The sequence below is a fragment of the Grampus griseus genome (assembly GCF_964374135.1).
Source record: "Grampus griseus genome assembly, chromosome: 17".
NCBI classification, from domain to species: domain Eukaryota; kingdom Metazoa; phylum Chordata; class Mammalia; order Artiodactyla; family Delphinidae; genus Grampus; species Grampus griseus.
This window is the reverse complement of record NC_139011.1, coordinates 53,559,420-53,577,443: the sequence shown is the minus strand read 5'-3', so window position 1 is coordinate 53,577,443 and position 18,024 is coordinate 53,559,420. Positions and strand designations below refer to the sequence as shown.

Here is an 18,024-nt window from a genome sequence, read left to right as displayed (position 1 = left end):
AGCTGAATGCAAAAATTAGTTTAAATGTGCCAGTAATTTAACCTATGGAATCATTTCTTCAATTAGGGCTGCCAACATTCACAAAGCAGAGTTGGTGGAAATGCTGCAGGTTGTTAGCCTTGTGTTTAAGAGCCAGTTTTTAAATGTCTCCTTGGGGTACTTGGAGACTTTTAATTTTCATGCCTTCTGAATAGAAATTTTCAATAAAGTCTGTGGTGAAATAAGAGTTAATGCTAATGTGTTTGATGCTTCTAAGACTACACTTTATGAGACCATAGCATTTAATAAATTTTGAAAATCAACTTAGTCCCTAGGTCCTATTATTTAGAAGGCACTTGTCTTTGGGCAACTGACATTAAAATAGAAGCAGAGGAGATTATTATCTAAATACTGTAACGGTGTGTATTTTACTCAGATGCGACTTATCCAAGAGGTGGAACTCAAAGCCGTAGCTGCTGATAGAGAAATAAACTTACTTAGAACTTCTCTTCATCAAGAAAAGGAACACGTGCAACAACTTCATGAACTTCTTGCATTGAAAGAACAAGAACACAGGTAAATGAAATATGTATATTTTAGGAAAATATGGACATTTAAAAATAGGAAAAAGTTATTTGGTTTTACCCTCTGCCCCTGCCAAGACTAGACAGTGATTGAGCAGTGGTGAAGTCTGGCACAGTTAGCTCATGGAGAATGACATGTTTATGTATGCTTTAGAATCAATCTTAGAGTTAGAACTAGTAGCTTAAAAACAAATCAGTAACTTTATTGAGGTTGAGGTATGGGCTTATAGCAATGAAGCTCATTTTCCATTTCTCTAAGCCCAACTAAAAATTGATCATTGTAATATAGAGAAAGCTGTTTTAATTGACTTCCAAGTAACTACTTGTTAAATTATCAATATTCTTTATCCCTTTGAAGCAGGGTTCAACAAACTTTCTCTGTGAAGGTCCAGATAGAAAATATCAATATTTTAGGCTTTTCAGGTATCTATCTCTGAATAGATACCACAAAGCTATCTCTTTGTACCACAAAAGTAACCATACACAGCACATAAATGAATGGGCATGGTTGTGTTTCAGTAAAAGTTTACTTCCCCACAAGAAGGACAGCAGGCCAGATTTGGTCTATGGGCTATAGTTTGCCAACACCTGCTTTTTAAAGTCCACAGTAATTTAAGCACATTCAGCTAGTTATCTGCTTACTACCAGTTGAATTGTATGATTGCCATGAGTTAATTGTGTTTGTTCTCAGGCCTGTTTTGGTTTTGTCCTTGTATAAATCAAATTTTAATATATAAATTAAATTTTGATGCTCTGGGGAAAATTGTCATCATATATGTGGTCAAGACAACTATAAAAGATTGGGGGGCAAATAATCACAAAAATCTAAAAATTGGCACTTAATTTTCTTTTCAGATATCTTTTAACTTGTTCTAGTTTAAAGAAACCAAAACCAGAAGTAATGGGTTTTGTTTTATGAGTTTGATTTATTCAAGAAAAATAATGGAGAACTCTGAAGAATGAATTCACATTGAAATTAAAAAACTGGCCCTATATTAAAAGATTGGTGAAATTTCACACATAACTGTTGTTTTCAATTAACCAGCCACCAGGACCAGTCAGACTGTATTTATTTTATGTCAAAGACTCAACCAAAGTAGAAGATGCAGTGAGACAGAACCTGACTTCTGTGAATGCACCCAAAGAATTTTAGAAACCATAAAATGATTCTGAACTATCTCAGTGAAGTTAAGATTTGGCATACTCCTCTTATCCCTGTCACCACCGAATACGCAATCAAAACTCATATTCTTTCTGTATCTACCATCCTATCCCTAGTTTTCTGTGTGTGAAAGTGAGGAGCTGATCTTTAACAATAGGGAATATAGAACATTTAATAACTATTTAAAAGACCTTTAAAGTTTTTCTTTCTAGATAAACAGCATCCTGTGATTTTTATTTGTTTTTCATCCCAGGAAAGACCTTGAAACAAGGGAGTTTTTTAGTGAAGCTGAGTTCCAGGAAGCCTTAGCTAAAGAAGTTGCTAAAGAAGAGAGAAAACATGAACAAGTTATAAAAGAATACCAAGACAAAATTGATGCATTAAACCAACAGTATATGGATTTAGAAAATGAATTCCGTATTGCTTTAACTGTTGAAGCCAGAAGATTTAAAGATGTAAGAATGGCGTCTAGCTTTTTATTGAAAACAGAATCAACAAGATATGGTTTGATAAGACTACGTTTTAGAATTCTAGCTCTATTTGCTTGTTGGCTATATGATCTTAACCAAATTACTTAAATTCTTAGAGCCTTATTTTTTCACATAAATAATAGCTAATCTTCAGTGCTATTGCCAAAGCTAAGTGAGGTTATAAATGGTCAAGTAAAGAGAGCACGAATAGGAATTAGGAAACCTGAATTCTCTATTACTATAGAGCAGGGATTGGCAAACTAAAGTCTCCAGGCTCTATTAATAAAGTTTTATTAGAACAGAGTCATGCCCACTTGTTTACATAGTATCTGTGGCTGCTTTTATGTTATAATAGCAGGGTTGAGGACTTACAACACAAACACGTATCGCCTGGCTAGCCTGCAAAGCCAATTATCTGTCAGGTTTATTCTGATTCTAAAAATGAAAGAAGTAAGCTGTTTCCAGAAACAGGTATTTTCCAAATATTTGCAGAACTGCTATTTATAATGCAATTTTGAAATATAGGTTAAAGATGGTTTTGAAAATGTTGCAACTGAATTAGCAAAGAGCAAGAATGCTCTTGTTTGGGCTCAACGAAAAGAAAACGAATCTTCCTCTTTAATTAAAGATCTAACCAGTATGGTGAAGGAACAAAAAACAAAACTGGCAGAAGTTTCTAAATTGAAACAGGAAACAGCAACAAATTTACAGGTAAGACATTGTAACATTATATTTCCTTTTTAATTTTTTATGTCATTTTCTCAAGAATATTGTGATGATTTGAGGAAGTACAAAATTATGAACTAGATAACACTACTTATATATTCTTAACGTGTGTGAAAAGTAATATAATTAGGAGATAAACCATGATTGCACAGATTGTATTGCTTACACTAAAATAGTATTTAAGTAAAATACGTGAATTAATTTTAAGAAGCATACTAAGTAAATGTACCAGTTTTACAGTGATACAGGTGGTTGAAGTTTGGGAAATACATGAATTGTTGATATATTAATTTTGTGGTAGTGGTTGTTTTTACATATACCTAACTATAATAATTTTTTAATTACTTTATTTCTATAGTCTCAATTTTAAATATTAGTGGTATTTTGCCCAAAAGGACTCAGTTTCTATAAGTAACCTTTAGACTATTGATATAAATATTGAATATTTGGTGAGAAATTTTGAGTATTACATGTGTAGTTGCTCTTTTAAGATATTAAATAAAATTCAGAGCATTTAAAGGAGTAGGCTCTTAAAATTTGACTTTTTATTTCATGACCTACATTTATCTTTAGTTAATAAAATTTAAACATTTTTTGATGTAAAATTTAGGAACATTTACTTTGTATTTGCTTAAATAGCATTTTTTCTCATTATAAAATGCAAAAAGAAAATAAAGAAACACTTAAATATAATAATTACTTTGCATTTTTTCCCAATGTGTTTTGGTGGTATACAGAATCAAATCAACACACTTGAAATTTTAAGTGAAGATGACAAGCAGAAGAGTATTCAAATAGAACTTCTCAAGCATGAAAAAATGCAGCTTATTTCCGAACTAGCAGCCAAGGAATCGCTAATTTATGGTTTAAGGACAGAAAGAAAAGTATGGGGACATGAGTTGGCACAACAGGGTAAAATTCTCAATTTTCAAAGGGAAAAAATAGCCCATTCTGCTAATCCAACAAATCTGGGTATTAGAAAAGGAAGGGCTTAACTCTGCCTAGACATACCAAGAAAGAAGGTGACACTGTATATGAAAGGAGAAGTAGTCATTTGCCAGTCAAACAGGAATGAAATTATACTTAGGAATTGGGAAGTAGTTTATTACACCTGTTATGAAGTTATAGCTCTGATTTTTTTGCTGTTGGTTTTCTTCCCCACTATAATTTGATTACGTTTCTGAACAGGTATACATTTCTTTCTTATCTAGTGATTTTAAATTATTTGTACATATGCAGCATTCATTTTTTTTTAGCTAAAAATGTTGCTAACATTTATGTTGTTATATGTGGAGAAATGTGAAATCGTTTATGAATGAAAACCACTTTAGGTTCAGATAAACTTACCTTCAGTCTCATTCCCTTTCCAGTCACCATAAGGCAAGAGATATACACCATTTTAAGGCATTCTTAGAGACTTCACAAATTATGAATAGTAGGTGTTGGCCTAAATGGAACATTGTTCATTTGTCCATTCCATATAGAAATCTATAATATGATTTTGTTTGGACAGCATAACATGACCCATTAAATATTTCATGTCTGAGTTACTTGTTCATGATTTGTGGTTTTAGGTTCTCAAATAGCCACAGTTGTTTAGAAGGCCTTTTTGTTCTTTTCCCCTTTCCTCTTCATATTGTACTATTATATATTTTGTTTCTTTATTCAGCTTTTCTTTTTATTTACTATATTATACATTGTAAAATTAGATGTTCATAAAATATAAATTCTCCAAGGTCTTTTTAAGTTTTTACTGATGATGTTTGTTTCTTAGAATCTTCTCTAGCCCAAAATCATGGGAGACTAGAGGCTCAAATTGAAAGTTTGTGTAAGGAGAATGAATCTCTGCGAAAGGCAAGTGAACGTGATAATGACACATTAAGAATTAAGTGCAAAATCGTAGAAGACCAAACTGAAACCATTGGAAAATTAAAAGAAGTAAGTTTGACATTTTATTATAGGAAAAGAACATGTGGAAAGTTTGAAAAATCTGTGGATCATAGTATAATAATAAATATTTGTCTCAGTGCATCCCAGCTGTTATGGAATTTAAGACATATTATCATGTTTTTTCTTTTATGTTTTCCTCTTTGCTTTTAAAAGTTATATATGACATTTATTTATTAACTTATTAACTTGAAATTACTTTTACCTCAAAATTTTACGGAAAATGTTATTATGGCCCTTTGAAATAATTGGAAGTAGTGTCCATAAAGGGTTAGGAACCACAAAAACAAATATTTTATTTAAACTTTTCATTGTTTAGTATCTTCCAATATTGCTAATTCACATTTCGAAATTATGACAGAACCTGCTATCCTATATTTTAAAGTATCTGAATAGAAAGAATGTAAAAGATTCTTGCTTGTTCCCAAGGGAAACCATTTTTACCCTTTTCTTCAATATGGCCTATCTTAAGAGAGAGTACTAACAGGATCACTTGTTTCAAAGTATCTTACATGAAAATTTCCAGAGAAATATTCTGAAAGTTAGCTTGAACAGTGAATCAAATTTGAACTCCAAAATTTTCTTCTAGAGATTATCTTTAAGGTATAAAAATAGCTGAGAAAGGGTTTTTAAGAAACTTGTGAGATTATCACCCATAAAGTTAGGAACTCATTCTTTACAGTAATTATAACTACCTAAGATTTGATTTTTTTTTCCCTTAGTCATTTTTAAGAAACTCCTTGAGAACTTAACTTCATCAAGTACAGAAAATAAAGAAACATATTTATTACCATGTTGCTATATCCATAGCTAGATTTAGGCTGTGAATGATTTAACTGTATAACCCTAAACAATTATACTTGTTTTCTGGTTTTGCATGAAACCAGAATTTCAATTATATCTGTCATACATGCCAAGCTACACTGAAAATTATTTAAATTTTTTAGCAGTGAGCATTTTTTCTTGTTTTAAAAATCTGTACTTGGTATATAATACTTGTGGTTGACATAACTGCTTCCACAGTAAGACTACTGCTTATTAATCTCTGAGCAGAGTTTTGGGAGGAAATGACTAGAAATGAATAAATAGTGGAGCCAAAAAACAGATGACTTTTAGTCTTAGATTTTTGGTTAAAAAAAAAGTTTTCAGATTTTCAACTCATCATTTTTCTTTTCACAACTTAGTACATTTACTTTAAAGAACACTGTATCAGTCTCAAAGATATGAGCATTAATGGTACATTCCATCTAATCACAGAACATACAGAGATAGCTAGGCATAATTTCTTTTAGCAGTAAATTCATCATAGCTAATAACTTGAAGGGATAATGACCTAATCTGCAAAATTTGGAGTTTAATGTTTTCAATTAAGTAGATCCTGTAGTTAGCTTCTGACTATGGAAATTAGAAACAAATCTTTTGAGATTTGGTTTCCTCCTGTGTATTATTTTGGTACTTTTAAGTATGGATCACAAAATTCTCTGATGCTACAACGTTATTCTTTTTATTAATGGGGATTTTCATAAGAATCTTCTATAGCTTTTGTGGATTCCTAATATAATGTGTCAAGACTGCTCTCCTCTAAGTACTTACTTAAGTATTACTCTTAAGTACGAGAGTTGTGAGGAGAAAATAAACAATTCATGCCTTTTATGCAAATGTTGGTCAAGACTAGAAGACTACCTGATATCTTTGCTTAGAATTTTTAGATATATAACACACTGAGGAATTGAACCACATATTTTAAAATAGTGATGAATTCATGCCTAAATTAGCCTTGTTCAGTATTTGTTTGTTTGCCTCCATCTTCTTCCCAAAAGGGAAAAAAAGGCAAGGTGGGGCAGGGGAAACAGGGTAAAAACAAAAACTGCCAATTTCATCTTTTCTCACTTTCAGAGACTGATATCAGTAGTTGGTGTTATAGCAGGGCTGTTCCTGCCGTCCAGGCATACCCCCTTAAAGCAAACATGTTCATTGAAGTAAATAACCCATATAAGGCCTAATACCTGCAAACACTTAACAGTGCCTAAGGCGGTCTTGAGCTTTCATTATCCTCTGATTTGTAATATGCAAATAGAGGATAAAGTATGACTCACAGTATAGAAGATATAATAAAAGGAAGTTTGGGGGGATGTAGAGCCTATTTTCATGTGACATTGTAATAGTGATGAAATCATACTTTATTTTAAAGTATTTGCTCATCCTAATGCAGAAGATGCTTGTTAGCATAGTAGAAATAGCATTTTAATTTGTATCATACATGAACAGTGAACATAAGTCTTTGCTGTATTCCATGTTAATTGAAATTTTCATTGCACAGTTTTCTTTTCCTTCTACTCCCTCTGTGTGGTTGGTAGTTACTAACTTAATGAAATAAAAAGTGTAAATAGTGCATCTTTCTTAGTGGCAGTTAAAGCATAGTAGTAGTGCTATTCCTTATTGATTGTGATTTTTAAAATGTTTTGTAAATCTTTTCTAAAACATTCTTTGTTCAATTTATTTTTTAATCTATAGTTTTTATAACTTTAAACCATATTGAATTAATTAGGAAATGAGACATTCAAGATTAATAAAAATAATTATTTTTTTAAATAATGATTTTTTTCTGTAAAAATGAAGTGTTTACAGGAAAGAGAGGAACAAATCAAAATATTACACGAAAAGATCACTGAAATACAAAAATGTACCCAAGAACAGCTTGATGAAAAATCTTCACAACTGGATGAAATAATTGAGAAACTAGAAAGACACAATGAAAGAAAAGAAAAACTAAAACAGCAGTTGAAAGTAAAGGAATTAGAACTTGAAGAAATTAGAAAAGCTTACAGGTATTTTACGAATTTCCTGTTGAGAAATTACATGTGGCTTAATAATTTCATATAACCAATTTTATTTTTTAAATTATTTCTTCTCATATTAGTACACTTAATCAGAAGTGGCATGATAAAGGAGAGCTTCTGTGTCATCTTGAAATGCAAGTAAAAGAAGTGAAAGAAAACTTTGAAAACAAAGAAAGGAAACTTAAAGCAGAAAGAGACAAAAGTATTGAACTGCAAAAGTAAGGATTAAGTCCTAAAGTATGTGGGATATCTTTAAACATAAAACTGAATTGGGATGGGTGGGTTGTGTAGGACGGCGGGGGGATGGGGGTGAGGAGGGTAAAAACATGCTGGACATAGGTATTTGCCAAGTACTTTATTTCCATTCCATCTATAAAATGATTATAATAGTCCCTACTTTAATGTTTGATGTGAGGTTTAAACTTTATATATATGTGTATTTATGTATATATATATGGTTTGTATGGGTTATTTAGCATTTAAATAGTGCCTGACACATAGTAATTGCTGTATAAATATTTCATTTTTATTACTGTAATTATTATTTTCAAACTCTGTTTGAATGAAAGCAGCAAGTGATATTTTTGGCTGTTGTATGTGGAGTTTAGAGGAGGAAATCACTGACTACCAGGGACAGTGAGCTCCTGAAGAAGCTAAAACAGATTTAGGTAGCAGTTGGCCTGCACCAGCTGAGGATAAGAGTTGATTTTAAAGAAGGGGAAGGAAATGTATACATATATGCCATTGTTTTATGGATTTTATAAAATACTCTAGAGGAAATGAGGGTTTTACCTTGTAAGCTGTATAACTAGACTTGTTAAAATAATTTACAAAGTTGACTGCCTTAAAAATTAGGTAGCATGGTTTAGTGACCAGTGCTCATGTCAAGATACAGAATGACATAGATAACATGGCATATAGGTAGCCCGAAAATCTCATATAGAGAGAGATAGGTTCCCATTATATCAAGTCTAATAGAACCTGGAAATTTGATTTCTCATATTTTAATTCTTTGAAAAGGTGTTATTTTACTCCCCAGAAAGTTTTGATTGATAATACAGTCATTTGTTTATTTGCTAATGGACCCTGTTCCACTTTGCTTTACAACCAAGCACTAATACAGAGACCTTGACTTGGAACCTATTGCAGTTTTCTTTCCTGCTGGTCACAGCTTTGCAGTTTGGAGTCCTTTTGATCCTAAAAGAAACAATCATTTCATATAACTAGCAGTTCCTAAACTTAATAAAAATCATAAAGCCTGACAGTTTTTAGAATCTCTTATATTGCATTGTTTATCATGTCTTTAAGAGCAAAACAATAAAGACCTGATTTTATACATTAATGCTTTTATGACTAAGATTGATAATATGATTTTTAATTTAATGGAATTTTAATAAAATAAGTAAATTATTGTTCATAAGAATAGATTTTTTTTGCATAGTTTCTTATAATGTATAAATTGATTTTTTTCTTATATCTTATTTTGAACCCAGCAATAATTTTGTGAGGTTGGCTGAACAGGCAGGACTATTGTGTTTTATAGTTGACAAACTTTAAACACAGAGTTTGTGACTCGCCCTTAGTCACATAGCTACCAACTGTTGCAACTGGGAATAAAAAAAAAAGACTTTTGATTCATGGTCCTGATGCTGAAAACTCATCCTCTGTACACTGGTGCCGAATCAAGTCTCAGAGACAGAGTTCGGGTGAAATAGAGAAGAAGGGATTTATTGCTTTGCTGGGCAAAGGGGGACACAACAGGCTTGTGCCTCAAAAAACTGTGTCCCAGCCTGAGAAGTGAGGAGTTTTATAGCAATGGTTCAAGGGCGGAGCGGCTAATAAGGATCAGGGTGTGTGCAGTGCCTGCACTCCTTTAATCTGGCCTCAGGTGGTCTCCTGATGAGCTTCTCTGGTTCCTTTAATCTGGTGTCAGGTGGTCTTCTCCCTAGTCTCTGCATCCCCTCCCTTCCCTCATTAGCAACTGTTTGAATCTGCCCTTTGGAACTCAGGGAAGGTCATGGAGGCTGGAGTCTATTCCCTACAAACAAGAAATGGGGACACAGAAAGGCTTCCATGCCCAGGAGCCCCACAGGGTCTTGCTTGGTTTCAGTCCCAATGTTCAATCCACTATTACAATGGGCTGTGCCAAAACCAGGAAGTTTGTTCATTATGGACTTAACGTTTTTAATAAAATTATTCATACTTAATATAAAGGAATGGGTATTTGGCCTATAAGAAACTTTTAGCACTAAAATTTTGTGAATACTGTTTATAATTTATTAACATAGGGTTTTACCCATTAAGCATTAACATAGGGAAGTCAGACATATATGCTTACAAACTTGAACCTTCCTAGAGTATATATACGTCAAATTATTATCACACTGCTAATACATGGAGGAAAAAAAGATTGATAGTAGCATCTAAGAAGGTGCTTATAAACCATATTCTTAGACTCAAAATAAATGAGAACCAATGTACTCTAACTTTCAGAGGGTAATAGTGTAACAAACTTCCATTGATGTTACCTTACTCTATTCTGTTACTAAGATTCTGTTGGATGGTGAACTACTTATATCTTTAGTTACCCAAGATAGCCCTTTTCTATTTAATGGAGTTATGCTTCCATTAAAATATGAATGTAAGAGCTTCCATCTAAAAAGACAAAAAACAGCCTAATTTTTATATGTACCAGTAGATATGTGGGTTTGTTTTGTTTTTAAGGGATGCAATAGAAATGCTTCATAGTATGGATGATGCATTTAAAAAACAAGTTGATGCAATTGTTGAAGCTCATCAAGCTGAAATAATACAGCTGGCAAGTGAAAAGCAGAAATGTATCGATTCTGCAAATTTAAAGGTACTGTAAGTAAAATTCACTTTGATAATCAGTATTAAATTGTTATAGCTAAGTAAATAGGATCTTTGACAATGATAAAAGAGAAAAGGAAGCATGATTTAATAACCAAATAGATGTGAAGAAAATTGCCAGTACAATCATAAAGCCAGACCAAAATGTCGGTAATACTTAGATTAGGTGTAGAATATAATTTTAATGAAACCAAGATTATAAGTTGATTCTGATGTGCACCTGCTCCATGAACTCTGGATAAAAATTTCTGTATCCCTAGCCAATTTCAGCTGGAAGCCCCTTTGGTTACACATAGGCAAGATGAGAATGTGAATGTATTAAATACAATCCATCACTACCTAGGACAAGTTCTCAAGGAGTGTTTTATTATCAGTTAGGGTTCAAAACTATCAAATTTCTCATTTTAATATCATTGACAAAGGAATGGGTTAGGATGATAATAAATCAGAGGCAAACATCAAAATTACCTGCAGAGCTTTTTAATAATACTTATGCATGTGCTTCCCCCTCAGACTTTCATTCACTAAGACTAGGATCAGACCCAGGTATTTTTCTCAACAGGTGCTTCTGATATGACCCCTCTGTTAAGATCCACTAGATGAGCAGACAGTTACAAATTTCCATTTTTCCCTGATTTTGAAGTAATAATAAGAAACAGATAAAAGTCTTTAAGACTGGAGATTTATAAATCAGCAACTGGAAAAGGAAAAGAGTTAATAGAAAAGGAAAGTGATACTTCATATATTATAATCAAGGTTGTATAATTAAATGACATTACTATCAGGAGTCTGTGTAACCAGAAAGGGGGATTTAGGTCTTTGGAAATAATCACAATGAATAAGGAAATATAACTTGTTCAAAATTTAGTTCTTTATTTCATTTCAAGTTAACAGATGTTTCAGATATTTTATTTAAAATCTACCGATCGTTGAACAAGAGTACATTAGGTATTACTAAATAAAGTATAAAATTAGGCCTTTAGCTAAAAGGAAAATACTGTGTTTGATTATGGACATCTTGCCAATATGATGTAATATCAAAGGGAGGTGTTTGTTAGAGAATAGAAAAATTTCACCAAAGCTTAAATGCGGTAATCATGAAAAAAAATTGTAAGGCATCACATAGAGGTGATCATTTAAATTAGGAAAAATGTTTTCAAAGGGAAAAAAATTAGGAAGTCTGTATTAGAGATTAGGAAGAGGGAAGTAAACAGAAAGGGATGATGATATTGGTAATACTCTCAGGAGTGTTGTATGATAAGAGAGAGAGTTTCAAGCAGAAATTAATAGTATCAAATACATTGAATCCTAGGAGAATGTAGGTTAACAATAAAATCATAAGGTGATCTCTCAAAAATATGGTCATTTATAACCACCACCAGCAATTTTAGATGGAAACGGAGGTTGTTTCAGTTTTTAAAGTCAAATTCATGATTCAGCATTCATAATCAGCACAGGACAGTGGAAAGATTAAGTCAGAAGACTGGGTATCATCCAAATATGCTCCTGAGAAGCTACACAACTTGAACAAGTTTTCTAAATTATAAAATAGAGTTAAAATAAATTACCATGTGTTAATCACAAGAACCTATAAGAAATAAATGGATAATACACATGTAAGTACTTTGTATACAGTATAACATTTTCCCTATTAGTATTTGAACAAGTTAACATTTTATTAACCTCTGCTTTAAATGGACATCACAAAATACAAAATGTATAAGAATAAATTTTTCACTTTTTTGCATTTTTTAAAATACATTTTCATTAAGAAATGTAAATGTTATAAAATTTATATGTTGATTTAGGTTCATCAAGTTGAAGAAGAAATGCGTGGACTTCTGGAAGAAACATGCAAGAACAAAAAAGCAATGGAAATAAAAATTAAGCAACTTGCTTTTGCTCTAAATCAAATTCAGCAAGAAATGTGATGGTTCTGAGAATGGATTGAATTGAAATGAACCAGCAGACCTATTGTAAAAATGATTAAATATTGTGATAGTAGTAACTGCTATGACTTTGAAATGTCTTTTTCTACACATTTCATTCTGATTATATTTTAAAAGACTTGATCAAGTATTTATTAATTGTATATGTAGGGTTTTTTATAATAAGTTGTTGACAATTATGTGTATTAGAAAAACCTACCAAAATAACTAAACTTAAAACACTTTTTCTTGTTTCTGTGCTGTACATTGTTTGCTAATTACACATTTGCCTATGAGGGAAAGTATTTTAATATTGTTGTTAACCTTACTGTGTTGATGAAGAACTAATTATATTTATTGGTTGTCCTTTAGTTGACATAGCGCCATTCTTTTGAAAGGCTCATAAATGTAGCTAAAAAATATTTTAAATCTGTATAAGGGATGTGGTATTTTTAAGAATGCATATGTAAGTATCTCCACATCCCTCATAATGACCCCTTTTTATATAATGCATATGACTTTTTCATTAAAGATTACATTTAAGGTTTTATAAACATTGTCTCAAGAGGAACACTTCCACTGTCATTCTCTCATTTTTCCTTTTTAGTTACTATTTATGAAGAGAATTCTTATTTTGTAACTGGAAACGGTTTTCTTCCATTTCATATCAGTTCACTTATTACTATTTCACTTTTGTCATCTCTTATGTTCCTCTGTATTCAGAACAAAGATGTAAATACTATTCTCCTTACTATTTCTGAAAGAATATAATACCTAATTCTTAACTAATAGCCAGTGAACTAAGTTTTGAAAATTAAATGGAATCAGAAAAAATGTAAAGAGAGGGCCCCATTTTGTTATAGGCAAGATTTATACTGAAATCCGTGGGACATCAAGCATGTCAATATATGTAATGGGAGTCTGTGGAGGAGGGGAGGACATAAGAAATATTGGGGAAAATAATAGCTGAAAACTTACTAAATTTGATGAAAAAGATTAACCTACAGATTCAAGAACTTCAGTAAAACCCAGGATAAGCACAAAGAGAACCACACCTAGACACTTAAGAGTCAAACTGTTGGGAAAATCTTGAAAGCAGTGAGAAAATATGATTTATTTCATATAAAGAAACAATATAACTAACAGTTGACTTCTCATCAGAAATAATGGAGACCAGAAGTCAGTGAAAGACATATTTTAGGTACAGGAAGAAAAGGAACAGTAAATCAAGAATTCTACATCCAGGGCTCCCCTGGTGGCGCAGTGGTTGAGAGTCCGCCTGCCGATGCAGGGGACACGGGTTCGTGCCCCGGTCCGGGAAGATCCCCCACGGAGCAGCTGGGCCCGTGAGCCATGGCCGCTGAGCCTGCGCGTCCGGAGCCTGTGCTCTGCAATGGGAGAGGCCACAACAGTGAGAGGCCCATGTACCGCAAAAAAAACCAAACAAACAAAAAAAAAGAATTCTACATCCAACAATATTATCCCTCAGAATAAATGCAAAACAAATGAGACTAGAAGCAGTGGGCTGACAGAGTACTCAAAAAAAATTAGCTAAGAATCTTATATCCCACAAAACTATCTTTTAAACATGAAACCAAAATAAAGTCATTCCCAGGTAACAGAAAATGTGTTCCTACCAGACCCACCTTACAACAAAGGCTGAAGGAAGTTCTTAAGGCTTCAGATCCTTTCAGAAGGTGACCCTAGAGAGTAATTTGAATACACATGAGAAGAAAAAAACACCAGTAAAGGTAATTATAAAAGAATATAAATACATATTTCTTTTCCTTTCATCCCTTAGCTGATTAAAAAAGCAAATATGTAAAACAATGTGTATAATTGTATTATTGGGAGTAAAACAAAATGTAATATTTCTCAATATCAGCACAAAGGTGGGTGAAAGCAAAGCTGTACGGAAGCAAGGAAGTAACAGGAGACAGTAACTTGAAATCATAGGAACAAGTGACACCAGTAATAAATATGAAAATGTAACTATATATATTTGCTCTTCTTAGACTTTAAGTTATATAAAACAACTATAAAAACAGTTGCAATTATAAAATTGATGTAACATGTATAACAGAAAGCACAAAAAGAGGAAGAGAATAGAGCTATATAGAAGATTCTATATTTCATTGAAACTGGGTTAGTATAAATCTGTTGTATATTCTGATAAGGTAGGTATAAGCCCTTGTGAAGCCATTAAGGAAGTAACTCAAAATAAATAACTAAAAAATAGAATTAAAATGTTATACTAGAAAATATTTGTGTAATACAAAAGAAGCAGAAGTAGAGCAATAAAGTATAAAGCAATTATTAAATGCAATAAAAAAGACAAGATATTTAGAAAACAAAAAATGGCAGAAATAAGTTCAACTCATGTATAATTCAACTACATCAATAATTATGTTGTGTGACTGGATTAAATAATCCAAAAGACAAAAATAGACAAGAAAACAAGATCCAGCTGTGTGTTGCCTACAAGACACTTTCAAATATGCAAATAGGTTGAAAGTAAAAGAACAGAAAAAGATATGTAAATAGCAACCATAAGAAAGATGGAGTGGCTATACTAATATCAGACAAAATAGACTTTGAAACAAAAATGTACTAGTAGGAAAGATGATAAAATGTCAATTTATCAGGAATGTATAATAATTATTAACATGGATGTACCTACTGGCATATTCCCAAAATTCATGAAGCAAAACTGACAGGCTTGAAGGGAGAAAAAGGTAATTCAACAGTAACAGAAAATTCAATACTTCACTTTCAATAATGGATAGAACAATGAGGCATGAGATCAACAAGAGAACAGAAGACTTCAACGACACGGTAAACCAACTAGGCCTAACAGACATCTGCAGGATGCTTTCAACAACAGCAGAATCTTTACATTCTTCTGAAGTGCACATGGAACGTTCTGCAGTATAGATTAGATGGAAGGTCAGAAAGCAAGCCTCAATGGATTTAGAAGTATTGAAATCACACAAAGTATGCTCTGTGACCACAGCAAACTGAAATTAGGAAGGAATAACAAATTTGGGGAATTTACAATTATGTGGAAATTAAACACACTCCTAAATAAGTACTGGATCAAAGAAGAAATCACAAGGGAAATTAGAAAAATTCTTTGAGGTGAATGGAAATGAAAAGAATAACAAAATTTATGAAATGTAACTAAAGTAGTTGTCAGAAGGAAATTTTTATCTGCAAGCAACTCCATTAAAAAAGAAGAAAAACCTGAAATTAATATCCTAACCTTTCACCTATAAATACTGGGAAAAGTGGAGCAAACTAAAGCCAAAGCAGACAGACTGAAGGAAATAAAAATTAGAGCAGAAATTAATGAAAATAGAAAAGCAACACAATCAGTGCACCTAAAATTTTGACTTTGAAAAATCTACAAAATAAACCTTGAGCTAAATTAATTCAGGATAAAAGGGCTCAAATTACTAAAATCAGGAATGAGCACAAGAAAATGATAATAATAATAAGGGTGGGAGGAAACTCTGGAAGTTGTTGAATATGTTTATGGCCTTAATGATGGTGATAGTTTCATGAGTTTATACTTACTCCCACTCATCAAATTGTACAGACTATGTACAGCTTTTGAATGTCAATCATACCTTAATACAGTGGTTTAAAATAAAAAGAAAGAACTCCATAGGCAATAGAATCAAAAAGAATAAAATTCTTAGGTATAAATTTAACAAAAGAAGTGCAAATCTCATACTCTGAAAACTACAAAACATGGTTGAAAGGAAACAAAGAAGACAATATTCATGGATTGGAAGACTTAAGGTGGTAATTCTCCCCAAATTCATCTACAGATTAAATGCAATCCCTACCAAAATCTCGGCTAGCTTATTTGCGTAAATTGACAACATGGTCTCTAAAATTCATACAGAAATTCAAGGGACCTAGACTATCAATCTTGAAAAAGTTGGAAAACTCACACTTCTTCATTTAAAATCTTACTAGAAAGGTACAGAGGGACAGCAGCCAAGATGGCAGAGTAAAAGGACCCTAAGCTCACCTCCTCTCAGGAGCACACAAAAATAACAAAAATCTGCAGAACAACCATCATTTAAAAAGACTGAAACCTACCAGAAAATATCATTTAAAAAGACTGAAACCTACCAGAACATATCCTCTATAGCTAAAGACATAAAGAAGGAACCACAATGAGACTGGCAGACTCATAATATAAAATCTCATCCCCCCTGCGTGGGTGATCCACAAACTGGAGAATAATTATATTACAGAGGTTCTCCCACAGGAATGAGAGTTCTGAGCCCCAGCCTGGGGTTCCAGCACTGTGAAGAGGAGTTCCCAGAGCATTCAGTTTTGAAGGCCAGCGGGGCTTAATTGCAGGAGCTCCACAGGATTGGGGGAAATAGAGACTTCACTCCTACAGGGCACACAAAATCTCATGCATACCAGGACCAAGGGCAAAAGCAGTAATTTGATAGGTGCCTGGGCCAGACCTACCTGCCGGTCTTGAAGCATCTCCTGGAGAGGTGGAGGGCAGCTCTTGCCCACCATGGGGACATAGGCACTGATGGCAGAGATATGGGGGAGCGTTCACAAAAAGACCACAAAACAAGTTCTATATGAACTCTCACTGGAGGGAGACATCTTGCTTGGGTCATTAGCACCAAGACCTGGCCCCACCCAACAACCTGTAGGCTCTAGTGCTGGAATGCCTCAGGCCAAACAAACTGAGTGGGGACACAGCCCCACCCATCAGCAGACAGGCTCCTAAAGACTTGCTGAGCCCACAGACACCTCTAGACACGCCCCTAGACATGGCCCTGCCCACCAGAGGACCAAGACCAACTACAGCCCCTTGGGGGCAGGCACCAGCCCCTCCTGCTTAGAAGCCTGCACAAGTCTCTAGACCAGACCAGCTTCAACCACCAGGGGGCAGACACCAGAAGCAAGAAAACTAAAGTCCTACAGGCTGCAGACAGAGTCCACAAATGCAGGCCAGACACTATCCTGGGACCAGCTGGTCCCTAGCCATTGGGTGACAAGAGGGGAGTACACTGCTGGGATGCATAGGACATCTCCTACAGAGGGCCACTTCTCCAAGGTTGAGAAACATAAAAGGACTGCACTCTTAAAGGGCATGCACAAAATCTCACACACTCTGGGACCCAGTGCAAAAGCAGTGGTTTGAAAGGAGCCTGGGTGAGACCTAACCTACTTATGTTAGAGAGTTTACTAGAAAGGCAGGAGGCAACTGAGCTCACCCTAGAGACATAGACACTGGGGCAGCCATTTGAGGGAGCTCATTCTACCACATGGACACTGGTGCTGGCAAGCGCCAACTTGGAATCTTCCCTCTAGCTCATAAGCCTCAGGACCCAGCCCTGCCCCCATGCACCAGTCTATAGTCACCAACACTGGGACAACTCAGTAAGCAGGGACAAAGCCCCCTGCACACACACACCAGCATAGAAGCTGCCTTAAGACTCACTGAGCCCACAGCCTCCCCTGGACATGACCCTG

At 33.8% G+C, this 18,024-nt stretch overlaps 1 protein-coding gene across 1 annotated transcript in view; it reads left to right on the top strand.

Moving 5' to 3' along the window:
* LRRCC1 (leucine rich repeat and coiled-coil centrosomal protein 1) overlaps positions 1 to 13,145 on the top strand; it is a 35,004-nt gene extending 21,859 nt beyond the window's left edge. The window contains exons 11-19 of the mRNA XM_082674738.1: positions 416 to 555; positions 1,979 to 2,180; positions 2,721 to 2,906; positions 3,659 to 3,833; positions 4,696 to 4,859; positions 7,488 to 7,696; positions 7,789 to 7,926; positions 10,433 to 10,568; positions 12,388 to 13,145. Coding sequence (XP_082530864.1) covers positions 416 to 555; positions 1,979 to 2,180; positions 2,721 to 2,906; positions 3,659 to 3,833; positions 4,696 to 4,859; positions 7,488 to 7,696; positions 7,789 to 7,926; positions 10,433 to 10,568; positions 12,388 to 12,510 — 1,473 coding nt within the window. The 3' untranslated portion in view covers positions 12,511 to 13,145. The remainder of the gene's footprint in view (positions 1 to 415; positions 556 to 1,978; positions 2,181 to 2,720; positions 2,907 to 3,658; positions 3,834 to 4,695; positions 4,860 to 7,487; positions 7,697 to 7,788; positions 7,927 to 10,432; positions 10,569 to 12,387) is intronic.
* The last annotated feature ends 4,879 nt before the right edge of the window (positions 13,146 to 18,024 follow it).